We start from the raw sequence: 14,780 nt of genomic DNA, 5'->3' as shown, positions 1-14,780 counted from the left end.
ACTGTGAGCTATATATAAAAATAAAGGAATGCTTTGTACAAATAATGCTTTGAAAAAAATAGATGCTTTCAATATGTTGTAGTAAACCTACAACATAACGTCGCGCTTTGTTTACATGTGGACTTTCCAATTGAACCTTGGCTCCTATATGACAATTTTGTACTTTATGTTCAATGAAGGATACCCTGAGCCTCAATCCTTCAAGATTGTTAGACAGTCCTGCCTCTGAAAATGCATTCATCCTCAATCCTTCAAAATCCTCCTCTTCTTCAAACACCATTCATCCTCAATCCTCCTCTTCTTCAACACCATTCATCCTAAATCCTCCAAAATCCTCCTTTTCTTCAAACATTATTCATCCTCAATCCTCCAAAATCCTCCTCTTCTTCAAACACCATTCATCCTCAATCCTCCAAAATCCTCCTCTTCTTCAAACACCATTCATCCTCAATCCTCCAAAATCCTCCTCTTCTTCAAACACCATTCATCCTCAATCCTTCAAAATCCTCCTCTTCTTCAAACGCCATTCATCCTCAATCCTCCAAAATCCTCATGTTTCTCAAACACCATTCATCCTCAATCCTCCAAAATCCTCCTCCTCTTCAAACACCATTCATCCTCAATCCTCCAAAATCCTCCTCTTCTTTAAACACCATTCATCCTCAATCCTTCTCTTCTTCAAACACCATTCATCCTCAATCCTCCAAAATCCTCATGTGCTTCAACACCATTCAACCCCAATCCGATCCTGTGTTTCAATCACCATTCATCCAAAATTCCTCCAAAACCACCAGAAGGATTTTGGAGGGTTGAGGGTTAAGGTGGGTTAAGGTTAAGGAATTGAGAAAACTGACTGTTCCTTATTATCCTTTGTACAAGATTTGACTGATTACTTAAAGGAAGATCTGCCAACTTGTGACTTGGTTTCTTGGGTTGGGTCACATTAGGGGTGTGCATTTACGGATAGTACAGGAGCCAGGTACCGATTGTAAAAACAACACGGGTACCAGTTAAAGAAACCCAACGCCAAACATGCTTAAACTCAAATCTCGGAAGTTGCTGTCATTTGTTTACAAAGGTCTGCAAGATAATATTACCGCATCGGCGCATCAATACAGCAAGATACAGTGAGCTTTATAGCTTTACAGTGTAAACGGCAGCTTTTGCGAGCATCACAAATGTGGAAAATATTTTGTTTTCCCATATGGCCTGGTTTTCATTTTGAAAAAAAAAACAACAACCCACAAATGACTTCAAAACCTTTCTTTTTCATTGTCTGAGAAGTAACATAGTAATTTGTGAAATTGGTCACGGGTACGCGATCCCATAATCTAGAACCGGTTCATGACATTAGCGGCGGGGTACTCGGGTACCTGGTTCCGATGCACAACCCTAGTCACATTTGGTTTACACTTGACATCCTGCTTGGCCATCATGAACAAAAAGGAAGACCTAACTAAAGACATTCGCCCTGGCACTCAAGTAATTTAATATTTATAACTCTTTGCCTCACAGTAAGTTTCCTACTGAAGACCCATCTGAAAAGACCTCTCATCTGAAAAGCTGCAGTTGCATGCCAGCCAGTCATGTCCAGTCCAGCTAGTGTTCATTGCTATTGCATTGATACTAGACCCCCAAAAATATCATTTTGGAATTTCCAAACCAGTGACTTAGAAAACACAACATTCACCACAGCAAAATTACTTGGATTACAAATCAGTATTTGCCTCGGGGATCAACTCTGCGTCTTCGCAGCTAGCAGCAGAAGCGGAGCTGTCTTTGTCGTCATCCGGAAGCGCTATGGTGACCCGTTTGTGACAAGTGACCTTGTCTTTCTTGTCGTTGTTCTCCGCCGTGCTTGACTGCGCGGCTTTGACGTTTGCCTCCCGCATTTGATTGCTGAACACATCGTCGTCGGGTGCGTTCTCGGGCACGCCCGACTGAGGAGGGGTGGGCGAGACCATCCCTTCAAAGTCAGACTCGCTGTTGAGCAGCCGAGAGAACTCCATCGTCACCCGGTGGAGCTTCTTGCTGTCCCGGTTCACTTCATTCTTATTCTTCCGTCTCGGCGCAGGCTTAAATTTGTCCACAAACTCCCGCAAGTATGACATGCAGCCAAGCTTACCTTGCTGTAGAGATAAAATAGTTGCAGTAGTGAAAAACTAGTTCTTTGGGGAAGGGGGGGGGGGGGGGGGGACGGGTCGCATAATGCCAACAGGTACTTTTATGGACTTATAAAAACTACATAAATACAATGTAATACAATATAGTACAGGTGTTACAGGGTTAATACAGCTGAATCAAATCCCATATGCAGTGACTTGGAATCAAACTCAAGTGCAAAGACCTGTGTGTTCTGGTACTTTTTCAAGCTATCCCCAAAATTTGTCCACACAATGGCCAATTTCCCCAACAACTTCCATGAAAAGGTCGTGTTTTTTTCTCAACACTTTGGTTCCTCCCCCCCCCCCCAACATCCCAAAGAACACTCCTTTTCATCTGCAACTTTCACCACAACAATAAAGCCTACAGTTTTCTCTCTTGGTGCCTGAATGTACTGAATGTACATGTACCGGTACGTGTATCTGAATTCTGTCAACACACTGTGATTTTCCCCATACATTTCATGACAACAGACAAGTCTATATTTCCTTCACTGTGCCTCATTTTGTTTCAACCAGGTATCCTATGTCTGTCCGCTATATTCTCCCCGACAACTTCCAGAAGGCCAAAACAAACTTGTTATGTTGGCCTCACATGAAAAATATCAGGAGGGTCGGTTAATCAGGCCTTTTTTTGGGGGGGGGGGGGGGGGGGGGTATACATAGTTCACATATAGGCCTACCCTTCTATTCGGTTATCAGTTCCCCTCTCCCAACGCACATACATCAATTGTTAAGCCTACATGTACTGCACACGCCAACTTTAATGTGTACATGCATGTGATAAAATGTACAGTGCATGTACACATGTATACAATGTATGCAGTACATCACACCATATGCCCAAACCTCAGTTACACGTACAAAATACTTAGTAAATTTGAACTGTACTACCATTAAGGTATGTACGTTTTGTAACGAAATGCACAATTATGGCATTACAAAGAAACAGTAATGGTAAGGTTAAAGTTTATTTAACTTTTTCAAGAGGAAAAAAAAATCTGAGATTTCAAGATTTTTGGGTCGGTCGGATGAGGGCAACGCAATTTTTTGGGGCCTAATTTTGGAAAAACTTCTGACCTCGATGAGGAACTCCTGGTCTTTTGGCTCCATCTTGAAGTCCATGGCATCCAGATATTTGCAGTCTATTCCAATGGTGCGGTACAGGTCATTATCCTGCGAGAAATGGCAAAACAAATTGACAAAATCGTTCAACATGCACTAACAACACGCAACAAATTGAGTAAATCTTGCCCTTTCAGAAAAAAATGAGCCAGTTTAAAGATACAATGTAAAACAGTTACTTTTAGGTATCATTTAATTGACATTCATAAATACCTAAGACAATTTACCCATTCCTATTGGTCGAGAGCCCGCCACTTGGCCAGTTTTGAACCGTTGATAAATACATGGCTGGCTGGTCTTAAACACTTTTCCAGTGTCACATTTTTACTCCTATGATATCCGGTGCCAGCACCTTTGCAGTAGTTGAATGTTCACAATCTTCATGTAGGCATGCAAAATACTACCTGTGAGTCAGTATTTCATAGTCCTAAATTCACACTACACCGGTACATCCGCGTTGTGCGCCGCATCATGCAGTTTGCACGACGCGCGCGTCAATCTCCATATAAGGAGTTGTTTACCAGAGGACCTTACCATTGTGTGGCCAGAGGGGTGTTTTGTTGATCGAAATCGTTGAAAATTTATAATTTTTGACTTGTTTTGACTTTTGGACCGAAAATTTTTGAATAAATATGTGCTTGGCCGGTATTAAACACTACGTTTAAGACCGGTTGGAGTCTGGATGCTGGTAATCACCCAAACCGAAGTGTTTAAAACTAGCCAGTGGGTGTTTATCAACTTTTTTAAGACCGGCCACGTGACGGGCTTTCGACCAATTGGAATGGGTAAAATGTCTTGGGTATATATGAATATTGTTTAATAATCTCAACTGAAGAAATGTTAAATTGGAAACATTAAATCACTGAGAGGCTTGTGTTGACATTTATACAATGAACTTTGAAGAACACAAATTTCTTACCTGAATGAAGATTCTTTTCATGTTCAGTAGTAGGCACTCCATCATTGTGGCGAAGAAGTCCATCATTGACGTGATTTCTCGTCTCTCGTAACCTCGGAAGGCCGACAGGAGCTTCAAGCCACGCTTCTCCGCCCAGTACACCAACTCCCTGAAGCTCACCTGTGGCAGAAACAATCACAGGTCAAGTCAACCAAATATTCGAAAGGCACTTTTTTCTATGCATGGTAGGATGCCATGGTCCAGTGGTTACAGTGTTTGACTTGTTTAGCATGGTACGCGGATTCGAACCCTACCAGGAACATGGTGTTTGTTCCCTTGGGCAAGACACTCTCCACCCGGGAGTAGTAAAGGGTACCTGTGAGGGTAGAGGACCGAATGTGCACTAAGATTGGCTGTCGCGTGGTCTCACGGCCTGATGAATGGGGGAATAATTGTAAAGTACTTTGAGATTGTTGATAAGATGGAAAGCGCTATATAAGCATTACAATTTATTACCTCCATCGAGGAGGTTATGTTTTCATGGGATTTGGTTAGTTTGATGGCTGGTTGGTTTGTCTGTTAACAAGATAACTCAAAACTTATGGACTGATTTGCATGATAAAACAAATTAAGGGGTGGTCTTTGGTACAAGAACAAATCGATCAGCTTTTGGAAGTGATCTGGATCTGGGTCCGGAAACTTCACCGTTTATGCGAGTATTTCTTGTGGGTGTACTGACGATATGGCAGGGAATTGTTTAGCCTTGGCAGAGGTTTGTGCTCTCTGGGTGCTTTCTAGTTTATTCACTTGTTAAGAGAACAGTTTACTTTTATTACATTTTTTGTGACATATTTATCGAACTCGTTATTTTGCTATGTACCAGATATCTTTTATTTATTGATGTATTTCTCTAAAGGAGTATGAAATAAATGTTTTTTTTTAATTGAATTGAATGTATTTATTGTGTCTCAAGGTCTCAAGGAGATAATGGAAAAACTTCAACGGTGTGACTTTAATCGTATAGTTGCGTGGTTTCATTGTTCATCAAATATCACACTTTTGTCGAAAGCAATGGTACCCCTCTGTCACAAATTGTGCACTGTGTAGGTGGTTAGGGATAAAGGCTTGGCAGAATAATGAAATACATCATCGAAACCTTTGAATCATGATAATCAGATACTGCGGATCTTATCGTCATGTACAATAATGGCACATACTTCTCCGTTCTGGTCAAAATCCAGCTTGTTGAAAATCTTCTCTGGATCCAAGCCTTCCTCACCAAACAACATCGTCTTGTAACTATCTGTGAATCCGGAATCTTCCTAGAAATATAACAGAAGGACTTTCAAAGTTTTACAGAAATGAAATGACTCAATTTGAAATTATTAACTGTATGACCACACATATTTAAGCCAGGTATAGACAAATCTGGCGGCAGCCATTTTCTGCGGTGGTGCAAGGCTCGCGCAAGTCGCGCTCAGGTAATACGCACGCACTCTGGGCTCCTTTGGCCAATAGGAATGCTGAAATGTGCGTCTTTAAGAATGTGTGCAGCTAGGCCTGAGCGTGACACCACCTCAGTCAAAGCTTCTCATTCTGGTCGCCAGATCCCATTACTATACCTCATACATATTCATGATCGAGAGCCGAACGTTCACTGGTCAATTCACCATCACGTGCCAGATGTTATTCTTGCTGTTTACCAAACGCACGCGCGAGGATTCACGCACATTGTAAATACGCATGCGTAGTAGACTGTCGCATGGGTTACCCGTGCGACAGTCTACTACGCATGCGCTTTACAGAGCAATCGAGGAACTGTCGCACGGGTGCAGTACGCACGCGCGAACATCGCACAGGAGAGATGCATGGTTGCACGGTTCGCGTAAATGTTAATTTACAGAGCTCAATGATGCCATACTGGAGAAAATGTATAGACCGTGTAAAGATGTCTCCTGTACAAAAGAAAGTTGTACACATTGCAAACAACTGTATTTACAACTGTAGTAACTGTACTATATTGCAAACGAACCGAACTAGTAATTGAAGTTGAATCTTTTGGTGAGCTGTACAAGTTTCCCCAAATTTTGTTTTAGGTGCATAATAATAAAACAAAATTCGGCAACTGAATATGTATGAGGTATAGTAAAACAAATATAACATGGTTTATTTCGGGTGGACAGTCGATATTAGCTCCCCTCGGTATTGGAAGTTGACAAACTAGTTCCCTCGGCTTCGCTTCGGGAACTAGTTTGTCAACTTCCAATACCTCGGGGAGCGAATATCGACTGTCCACCCTCAAACCATGTTATATTTGTATACTATAAGGACTACGAGCACAAACAAGAGATGGCACTTTTTGTCTGTCAAGAGCTCCGGCAGTTGACGCATCGAATGCATGTACTACTGTAATTTTCGGAATATAAGCCGCGCGGCGTATAAGCCGCAGCACGCAAAAATCTGCAAATTAAGATTTGAAGTCGGCGTATAAACCGCACCGGCGTATAAGCCGCACCGACGGCAGCGGTTTCAATTTTCTAAGGCCTCCAAATTCTAGCCAAAATGCTCTGAACCAGTTCCATTTACACTACAGAAGCTATAAAAAGGGCCACAAAAGTTGTATCAAATCATTTACAATCGATACTCTCACAAACAAATGTGGAAAATGATGATGAGAAATAAACACCGGGATTTGCTGCCGGCTGCCCCGTCCGGTCCCCGGCGCCGGCCTATGACAACATTTTCCTGCAGCACGTGAGAGAGAACCCACCGTGATTTTCCCCCATTGTGTGTGTTGTCTGACTGGAGCGCTACATACAAATCTTGCTTTGTGGCAACAGATGCTGATTTGTTTTGTCCTAAAAATATACAGGTCCGTTTTTATCTCAAAACTTATCAAATTTTTGTGATTACTAACGAGCAGTATTCAAGTTTCGATCGTAACTTTCTTCGAAAATAGTCAAAACGATGCTGCCATTTTCATGGACGAATCCATTAATTTTGTAAGGGGTGATGTAGTCCCTGTTTTGAGGTTTACATCGTTTCTTGAATACATTTCAAGTACAAAAATTATATTGTGACGTTGAACAACTGATTATCGAATAAAGAAATGTTTCGGACACCATAAAAAGTATTAGTCGTCTTTTTTCTTTTTTTAAACAGCGGAAATGTTGGTAATTATTGTTTCCAAGATAGTACACCCCTATATTATCTCAAATGGTGTGGTCCGCTGGGGAAAGCATGCTGCATGCAGCAGCACTAGAATCACGTACGGCTTGTTGCAAGCGTCGATCGAAGACAACTTTCACCGTACTTTTTACCGCTCGGCACCTTTACGTGGCACGTGGTTTCGGTTCGTTAATGACTTTCTTAATTGATAATTCATTTCAGCAACATATCTCTTCTTAAACCAGTACATGTACATTAAATACACATGTCAATTTCATTTTTATTCTTCAAGGATCGGCGTATAAGCCGCCCTGTGTATAAGCCGCAGTAAACATTTTCATGGGCAAAATCAACGTATAAGCCACGGCTTATATTCTGAAAATTACGGTAGTTCAAGCGCATGTCGCAGATACATGTAGTATGCACAATTAATTCTATACGGAATCTGCACAACACCACCGTGTCTCCTCTTGAGTGTTAGACGCCTTCAGCAATAATAATTTGGGAGGCTAATCATCCTTACTCGCAGCTGGGATGCTGAATTGCGAAGGACGCAGCTACAACGTGGTCGGGCCGCTGGCACGTAAAGGCGCCTCTGGCTGCCGGCCACATCGACCCATATATGACCACGGAGCACAGCCTGAGATCAAAAGTGTTTGATTTTTACGGAGGGAGGAAAACCGGAGGGCCCGGAGAAAAACCCTTGTGGCACAGGAGAGAACCAACGCACAACTCTACTCACATGCGATCCGTGGCCAGGATCTGAACCGTGGTCACCTTGGTGAGAGGCGAGCGCTTTACGCACAACCATCCGTGCCACCTAGCAATGCATGCACTCAAGAGATCTTCCAAGTGGACCGTGCCAACTTTTTTTCTTTTAACCCTTGAGGGGGGTACTTGTGCACGGTGTCCAAAAGCATCCAAACAGAGCCATCAATTTCTACTTCAAATGGCATAGATTACGCAAAACTTAAATTCGCCAAATTTGTGTGAATTCGATGGAATTGGCTGAACAACACAAAATGTCCCTCAAACAAATGGTTACTTTGTAAGCTATGTACCTCACTTAATACGGTTATTATGATGTTAACATTAACTAAGGGCAATTGTTTGCCATTGATGTCTTGGATGCACTCCTCCGTCGTGCATCTCTTGTTCCATTGTTTTGAAAATGGTAACGGAAAACCTTCTTGGGAAAGTTTGGTGTACAACGTTATGAGCACATCTAAGACACCCTGTGTAAGGCTATTGGATGTGGGTTTTGCGACAAAAAAAACTATCTCTTCAAGATAAAAGACACTGACAATAATTATGTACTCTTTGCAAGGCAGCTATCTTGGCGGTACGGTGCATTTGTTTTGCAGGGATACACAATACACTGATTCAAAATAACAAACCACACCCCCAAGATGGCTGATGTATGCAAATGGTCTTTAGAATGAATCACTAACGTGGTACGGGTACTAGTCCAGCATCACAGTGATAACAGGTTCGACTCCTGCTTCTGTCAATTTTTGGGGGGGGGTCCGTGTGATTAGAGTTTGTGACTCAAGATCAGAGGGTCCGGGGTTCGAATCCACCTGCTGGTCATATGTTGTGTCCTTGGGCAAGCCACTTCACCCCTACCTGCCTCACTCCACTCAGTCGTTTCATGTCAAGGAAACTGGAGATAAATGACGGCCTGATGGGCCATATTGGCTCGTGACAGACTTTACTCTTACTTTATCTAAGGCCAAAAAAAAAAAGTCTCCGGTTTCTGGTATGCGCGCGCGTCTTTTTTTTTTCAATGAAAGATGATGTCTCAAAACCGCCAAACTCACTGGTTTGACTGGAATCCTGCTGCTGCAAAATTTTAACGTGTTTTTAGATTGGGTTATGGTCGAGAATAAGCTTTATGTGGCCTCTCTGGACTCCCATATATTTGCACTAAGTTTAGTCGGGCACCATTTGCAGTCATCAACACACATTTGAAGCAAAAAAATCAGGTAAAAAAAAAAAAAAAGCTGCGTCGCCGCATCACTTTTTGGGCAAAGCTCCATACCAGAAACCGGAGACTTTTTTGGGGGGGCCTAACTTACATTATTGAATGCTTTCTTCCACTCGTCCAGCGTGATGTTACCGTCCATGTTCAGGTCTTGTTTGTTCAGTTCGGCCACCAGCTTGTCCATGGCTTCCACCAGGCTGTTGTGCTGGGCCTCGATGTATTCATTGCTGACCTTCTTCATTCGTTTCCTGCCAAATCAAGACAACCGATGCTCTCCTGACATACTTGAATTAATTAAATAGTGACTTTGGACGTAATCACTGGCTACATGACATATGCACGCCTATGGCTTCTGATCAACACTCCGTGAACAAAGCTATTTACAAATTGGGGAACCCCCAACACGTAGGGCTGGACGACTCAGTTGGTAGAGCGCTGGAATGGTAATTCGGAGGTCGCAGGTTCAAATCGGCTGAGTGTTCCCTAACTCTGTTTAAGACCGGTGGGAGTCTGGATGGGTGATAATTATCACCCATACAGACTCTCACCGATCTTAAACAGAGTGTTTAATACCCACCGAACACATATTTATTCCCATTCGTAAATACCTTTTCGGTAAAAAACCCAAATTTTTTTCGGTCCAAAAATCGAAAAACAAGTCAAAACCTGGATGTTGCCAGGCATTTTGTTCAACATTTTTACTTCATGTTTTACGAAACACCCCTCTGACTATAATATGGAATGCCCCTCCACAACTCGTTACCTTATAAGGACATTGGCGTGCGCGTCGCGCATACTGCACGTTGTTGCACAAAACGTAGCTGGGCTGGTGTAGTGTGAATTTCGAACCATGTAATACTGATTAACTGGTAGTATTGCGCACGCATAAGTGAGGAATGTGAACGTTCAACCAATGAAACGTTAAAAGGCACCGGATTCCATGGGAGTCTAAATTTCATGTGACACTAGCCATGTTTTATCATCCGTTTAAGACCGGCCACGTGACGGGTTCTCGACCAATAGGAATGCGTGAACTGTCTTAGGTATTTAGGAATTGGACTTAGCAGACATGGTTCTTTGGGTTGGAATTTGAACTGGCTTTTCTAGACTTACTTGGCAAGTTTTGTTGGAGGTACCGCCTGTACGTAGTCCTGGTAGTATGAGTGGCGTTCATTCAATGCATCCTTCATCACCTCAGGCTCAAAATCTGAATACTAGAAGATAGTTGGACAGACGAAAAAAATGTCACTCGCATTCTTATCGAGACAACTTACAAATCTAACATGTTGGAGTTTCTGGTCAAGAAGTACTGTGATAATTGAAAAAAAAAAGGGGGCATTTTCATTTTCACTCATTGCCCCAGTTTTGACTTCTAGTTAAAAAAAAACACGCTCAGGCAATACAAGCAACCCGTTGCAAGGTCCACACTTTTTACAAGGCAAATTTGTTATCCCCAAAATTATAATTATAGTTTGGGGGCTAATCATCCTTACTCGCAGCTGAGAAGCTGGACTGCGAAGGACGCGGCTACAACATGGTCGAGCCGAAGGCATGTAAAGGCACCTTTGGCAGCCGCCATACGACCCATGTATGACAACAGAGCACAGCCAGAGATTGAAAACCGGAGAGCCGGGAGAGAAACCCTCGTGGCACAGGAGAGAATCAATGAACAACTCTACTCACATATGGTCCTAGCCGGGAATCAAACCCGTGCCACAGTGGTGAGAAGCAAGCGCTTTAAGCACTAGCCACCCAGGCCACTTTTAAATGACAACATACTAGATGGAAACATTCCAGGAAGTGTTTGAGCCAGTGAACCTTTACTTCAAATGATGTTATTCTAAAATTAAACTCAGTGCATTCCTAAGAAAAAATGTTACATGCGTACTTCCAGGACTTACTTTTTGATTTGTTTGAAATAATTTGTTTAATTTGAACAAAGAAACTGACTGGAGCGGGGTTTGAACCTACAACTTCCGGATTACCATTCGGGGGCTGCTACCAACTGAGCTATTCAGCCCTATGTTGGCGGTTCCCCATTTTTGTCAATGTCTTTGTTCAAGGGGTACCTGTCTGTTCAAAGAGCACGTAAAGACACGACACGACAAGTCCGTGTTTAATTGTGGCTGTGGGCTTTTCTGCCATCATTGTGAAGTTTGAACTCACCAAGAGCATGCCTAGCGTCCTCTCATTCTTGTGCCCGAAGCGTTCCTTGCGATCCCAGAGTTTGCGTATGTCTCGCAGCGGCTGTACCTTCTTGAGGAAAGTGTCTTCAGGTCTCATGGATAGATACCAACCTGCAATGTACAAGTAAAGACGTTATAGTCAAGACGTATGATAACAAAAAATCACGATAAGGAGTCAGACTCCAGTCAGTTGACGAAAACGAAAGCCGTCATTTTTATACCAGTGATCCAGAGGGCCAGTGTACTTTCCTCTTTGCACCTATCTCATCGACTCACTGACTGACCCACTTTAACGAATGAGTTACAATTGATTAAGCCTCACTTTGGCCCATAAATATATGTCTTCACACAAACTTCCTATGCTGTATTTGACTCAATTTTCAAATCTGACACGAATACTGAAATAAGCTGGTAGAAGAGACGGCCATCTGAGTATTTCGACGAAAAAGTGTAGTAAATAATCCCCGAATTTTTGGGAAAAAAAAGATTCGCACCCCAGTTGGATGCCTCCTGTATATTAGTATTTGTACATTTTTTGCATATCAATGTCAACTGTGTGTCCAATTGTGAGTTAATATTCCTACTCATTCAAAGGATGCAGTCAGCTCAATCTTGATCCTTGGGATTGAACTCAACTACAACACTTGACAGCTAAAAACATCAAAGTCATCCTCTCCCTCCCTTTCCGCAATAAGAGGAGAAAATGTCTGCAGTAAAAATCTCTAGTAATCAGACTGGAAGAGGGATTTGCCAAAAACAAATTTAACATTTAAGGCTTTGCATGGTGGAGTTTCAGTATCGTTTCGGTTTGCGGTAACACCAAGTGGTAATAACTACTGTCCCTCAGTAGATATGAAGTTCTAATTTCCAAAGTTTTAGAGACCAAAGACAAGTTCTTTTAGAACTTAAAGCAGGACTGTTCTTATCAGAACTAAAACTCATTGCGAAAGTTCTTAATAAGCAGGACAAGTTCTTATCAGAACTAAACATCTACTGAGAGAAAGTAGTTATTACCACATGGTGTTACCACAAACCGAAACAAAACAACTTGTTTACTTGATGGCATCTGAATAGTTGATTATTTCCTATCTTAGTTTGCTTTCAATACTTACCATCAAAGGCATGGATGGGATAATTCACCAAGAGGCCTCCGTCTACATAGTGGTCAGGGAAGGAACTGAGCGTGCTCTTAACTGTGCAGAAAACACCTGAAGAAAAAGAAACGATTGAGAAAAATCCATTCAGTTAGCAATATCATGCCAAGTACAGAAGCCAACTGGTGCCAATTTCACGGCGCTGTTAAGCACACAAATTTGCTTAGCACAAAAAAAGTGTGTCTTATAAAAGCAGGTTGCCAGCCAAAACTCCATGTGATGTATATTGCTCGTGATTAGTATCCAGATGTTGTTTGCTTATCATGAAAATCACATGGAGTTTTGGGCTGATAACCTACTTTCCTGGTGCAGGATTTGAACCCAGTTCCTGAGGTCCCAGGTTCAAATCTCAATGAAACGAGATGTGAACCCACAACCACAGGCTAGGAGAATGAAAGCAAGGCAACAGCTTTCTGAAGGTTGCAGGTTCTAGTCTCAGTACTCTTGCACTACTCTTAGTTTTGGGATGAGGAGGATCTTGGAGGATTGACGATGATTGCATTTTGAGGCAGGACTGTCTGACAAGTTTAAAGAATTTAGGCGCTGTTGCAAAATTTTGGGATTGAGGATGGTTCTTAGCAAAAAGGGCTTAAGGGGTTAGGGTTAACACACACCCCAGTGCCAACAGTCCGCAGAGGAAGTCTAGAAAACTTTGTAATGTGCGACCGCAAATTTTAATATACTAGTATTATTGATCTTGAGTACTCACCTGGGATTCCGCCCGACATGCGCATGGCCATTCTGACGGGCAAATCGGGAGTTGTCTTCACGTGACAGTAGTAACAATCCAAGAAATTTATGTTGGTCACGCAAATGCACAATTCCTTGCCATACATCTTGTACACCTGGAGGACCGAGAATGATTGAAAACTTTTCAAGCGAGGACACATGTGGAATGATCCGTTAGTAAGGCGGGCTCTGAATGGCTTGTCCATGGCTATTGTCTGGGGTCCCATCCATTACAAAGTATGTGGGAACGTGCTAACAACAGATGTAGCTGTAATTTTGGGGGATTGTTCCGGAGACAACCTCAGCAAGGCTGTGTCCAAAATATTTTGCTATGGCTGGCGATATCACACTTGTCTACATGGTCTATGAGAAGTGGATTTAGGCAAACATGCATGTGCCATTACCATTTGGAAGTGGATGTGTAATTTGGAAGTGGCCTATGTCATTTTGTAGTTTCCACATGTGAGATGTTAGGCCTATTTGTTGAAAATGTGACTTTTTAATACTTGGTCAAGAACTGAACTTGGTGTTTTTAAAAAAATTCTACACAAATGGAGATGAAAACCATGATAGGGTTTTCCACTTTTGTACCCATTCATGAGTTCAGTTCTAAAGTTGAATGCCCCACTAAAGATCCAGAAACTACTATAGCTTTTTGCCCGATATGAAGAGTCCAAAAGCTTTCTCTATTGTTTTATGAATTGAATTATCAATGTATGTGCAATCTGAAATTTGCATCGAGAGATACATGTACCAGTAAATCTAATACATGCATTGGGTTTTGACTAAAATGACATTTCTTTAGCGTTGTACATACAGTAGTGTCCTAAAACCTTCGCAAGATAATTCACAAGCTTATACCTACTCGTCTGGGACTCAAACCCACTACCGGTACCTCCTGCTTGCCAGTACAGAGGTATTAACCTCTCAAACAACAAGGGCGCCTGGCCAGATCGAACCTGGCATCATGCAAAATTCCAATGATATTAAGTGATCTACCCATTGATCTGACTTTGACTCAGAGCTCTTGGACAGCACTGCATACATGCATGTACTGGTTAGATTATTAATTTATGAAATTACCTTGGGGGACAAAACCCAATACAGCCGAGTCTCGTTATAACAAACTCGTTCAGACCTAGCCAAATTGTTTGTTATATCAGAATTTTGTATTAAGAGGAACATCAGTCCCATTCATTGTGCACATAAATGCACAGTCGGGACCAAGGCTTAATGTTTGTTATTTAACCAGAATGTTGTATTAACTGAGTTTGTACTAACGAGAGTCAACTGTACTAGACTTCCTATTTTAAACCCACGATCAGTTCAGGTGGAACAACAATATGTTAATGATCTCCACAGCCCTTAAAGTAC

General features: G+C 42.1%; 1 protein-coding gene across 1 annotated transcript in view; it reads right to left on the bottom strand.

Annotated features, from left to right (window-relative positions):
- Positions 1 to 811: 811 nt before the first annotated feature.
- The window catches only part of LOC119742876, a 28,824-nt gene continuing 14,855 nt past the window's right edge, over positions 812 to 14,780 (bottom strand). Inside the window, exons 4-12 of the mRNA XM_038219106.1 lie at positions 13,387 to 13,522; positions 12,636 to 12,731; positions 11,504 to 11,634; positions 10,451 to 10,551; positions 9,432 to 9,585; positions 5,403 to 5,507; positions 4,207 to 4,365; positions 3,243 to 3,338; positions 812 to 2,129 (exon numbers count right to left, since the gene is read on the bottom strand). Of these exons, the coding sequence (XP_038075034.1) occupies positions 1,710 to 2,129; positions 3,243 to 3,338; positions 4,207 to 4,365; positions 5,403 to 5,507; positions 9,432 to 9,585; positions 10,451 to 10,551; positions 11,504 to 11,634; positions 12,636 to 12,731; positions 13,387 to 13,522 (1,398 nt within the window). The 3' untranslated portion in view covers positions 812 to 1,709. The remainder of the gene's footprint in view (positions 2,130 to 3,242; positions 3,339 to 4,206; positions 4,366 to 5,402; positions 5,508 to 9,431; positions 9,586 to 10,450; positions 10,552 to 11,503; positions 11,635 to 12,635; positions 12,732 to 13,386; positions 13,523 to 14,780) is intronic.

The sequence above is a fragment of the Patiria miniata genome, unplaced genomic scaffold (assembly GCF_015706575.1).
Source record: "Patiria miniata isolate m_02_andy unplaced genomic scaffold, ASM1570657v1 HiC_scaffold_6, whole genome shotgun sequence".
NCBI lineage: Eukaryota > Metazoa > Echinodermata > Asteroidea > Valvatida > Asterinidae > Patiria > Patiria miniata.
The sequence above is the reverse complement of the archived record's forward strand: the minus strand, read 5'-3'. Positions and strand labels throughout refer to the sequence as shown.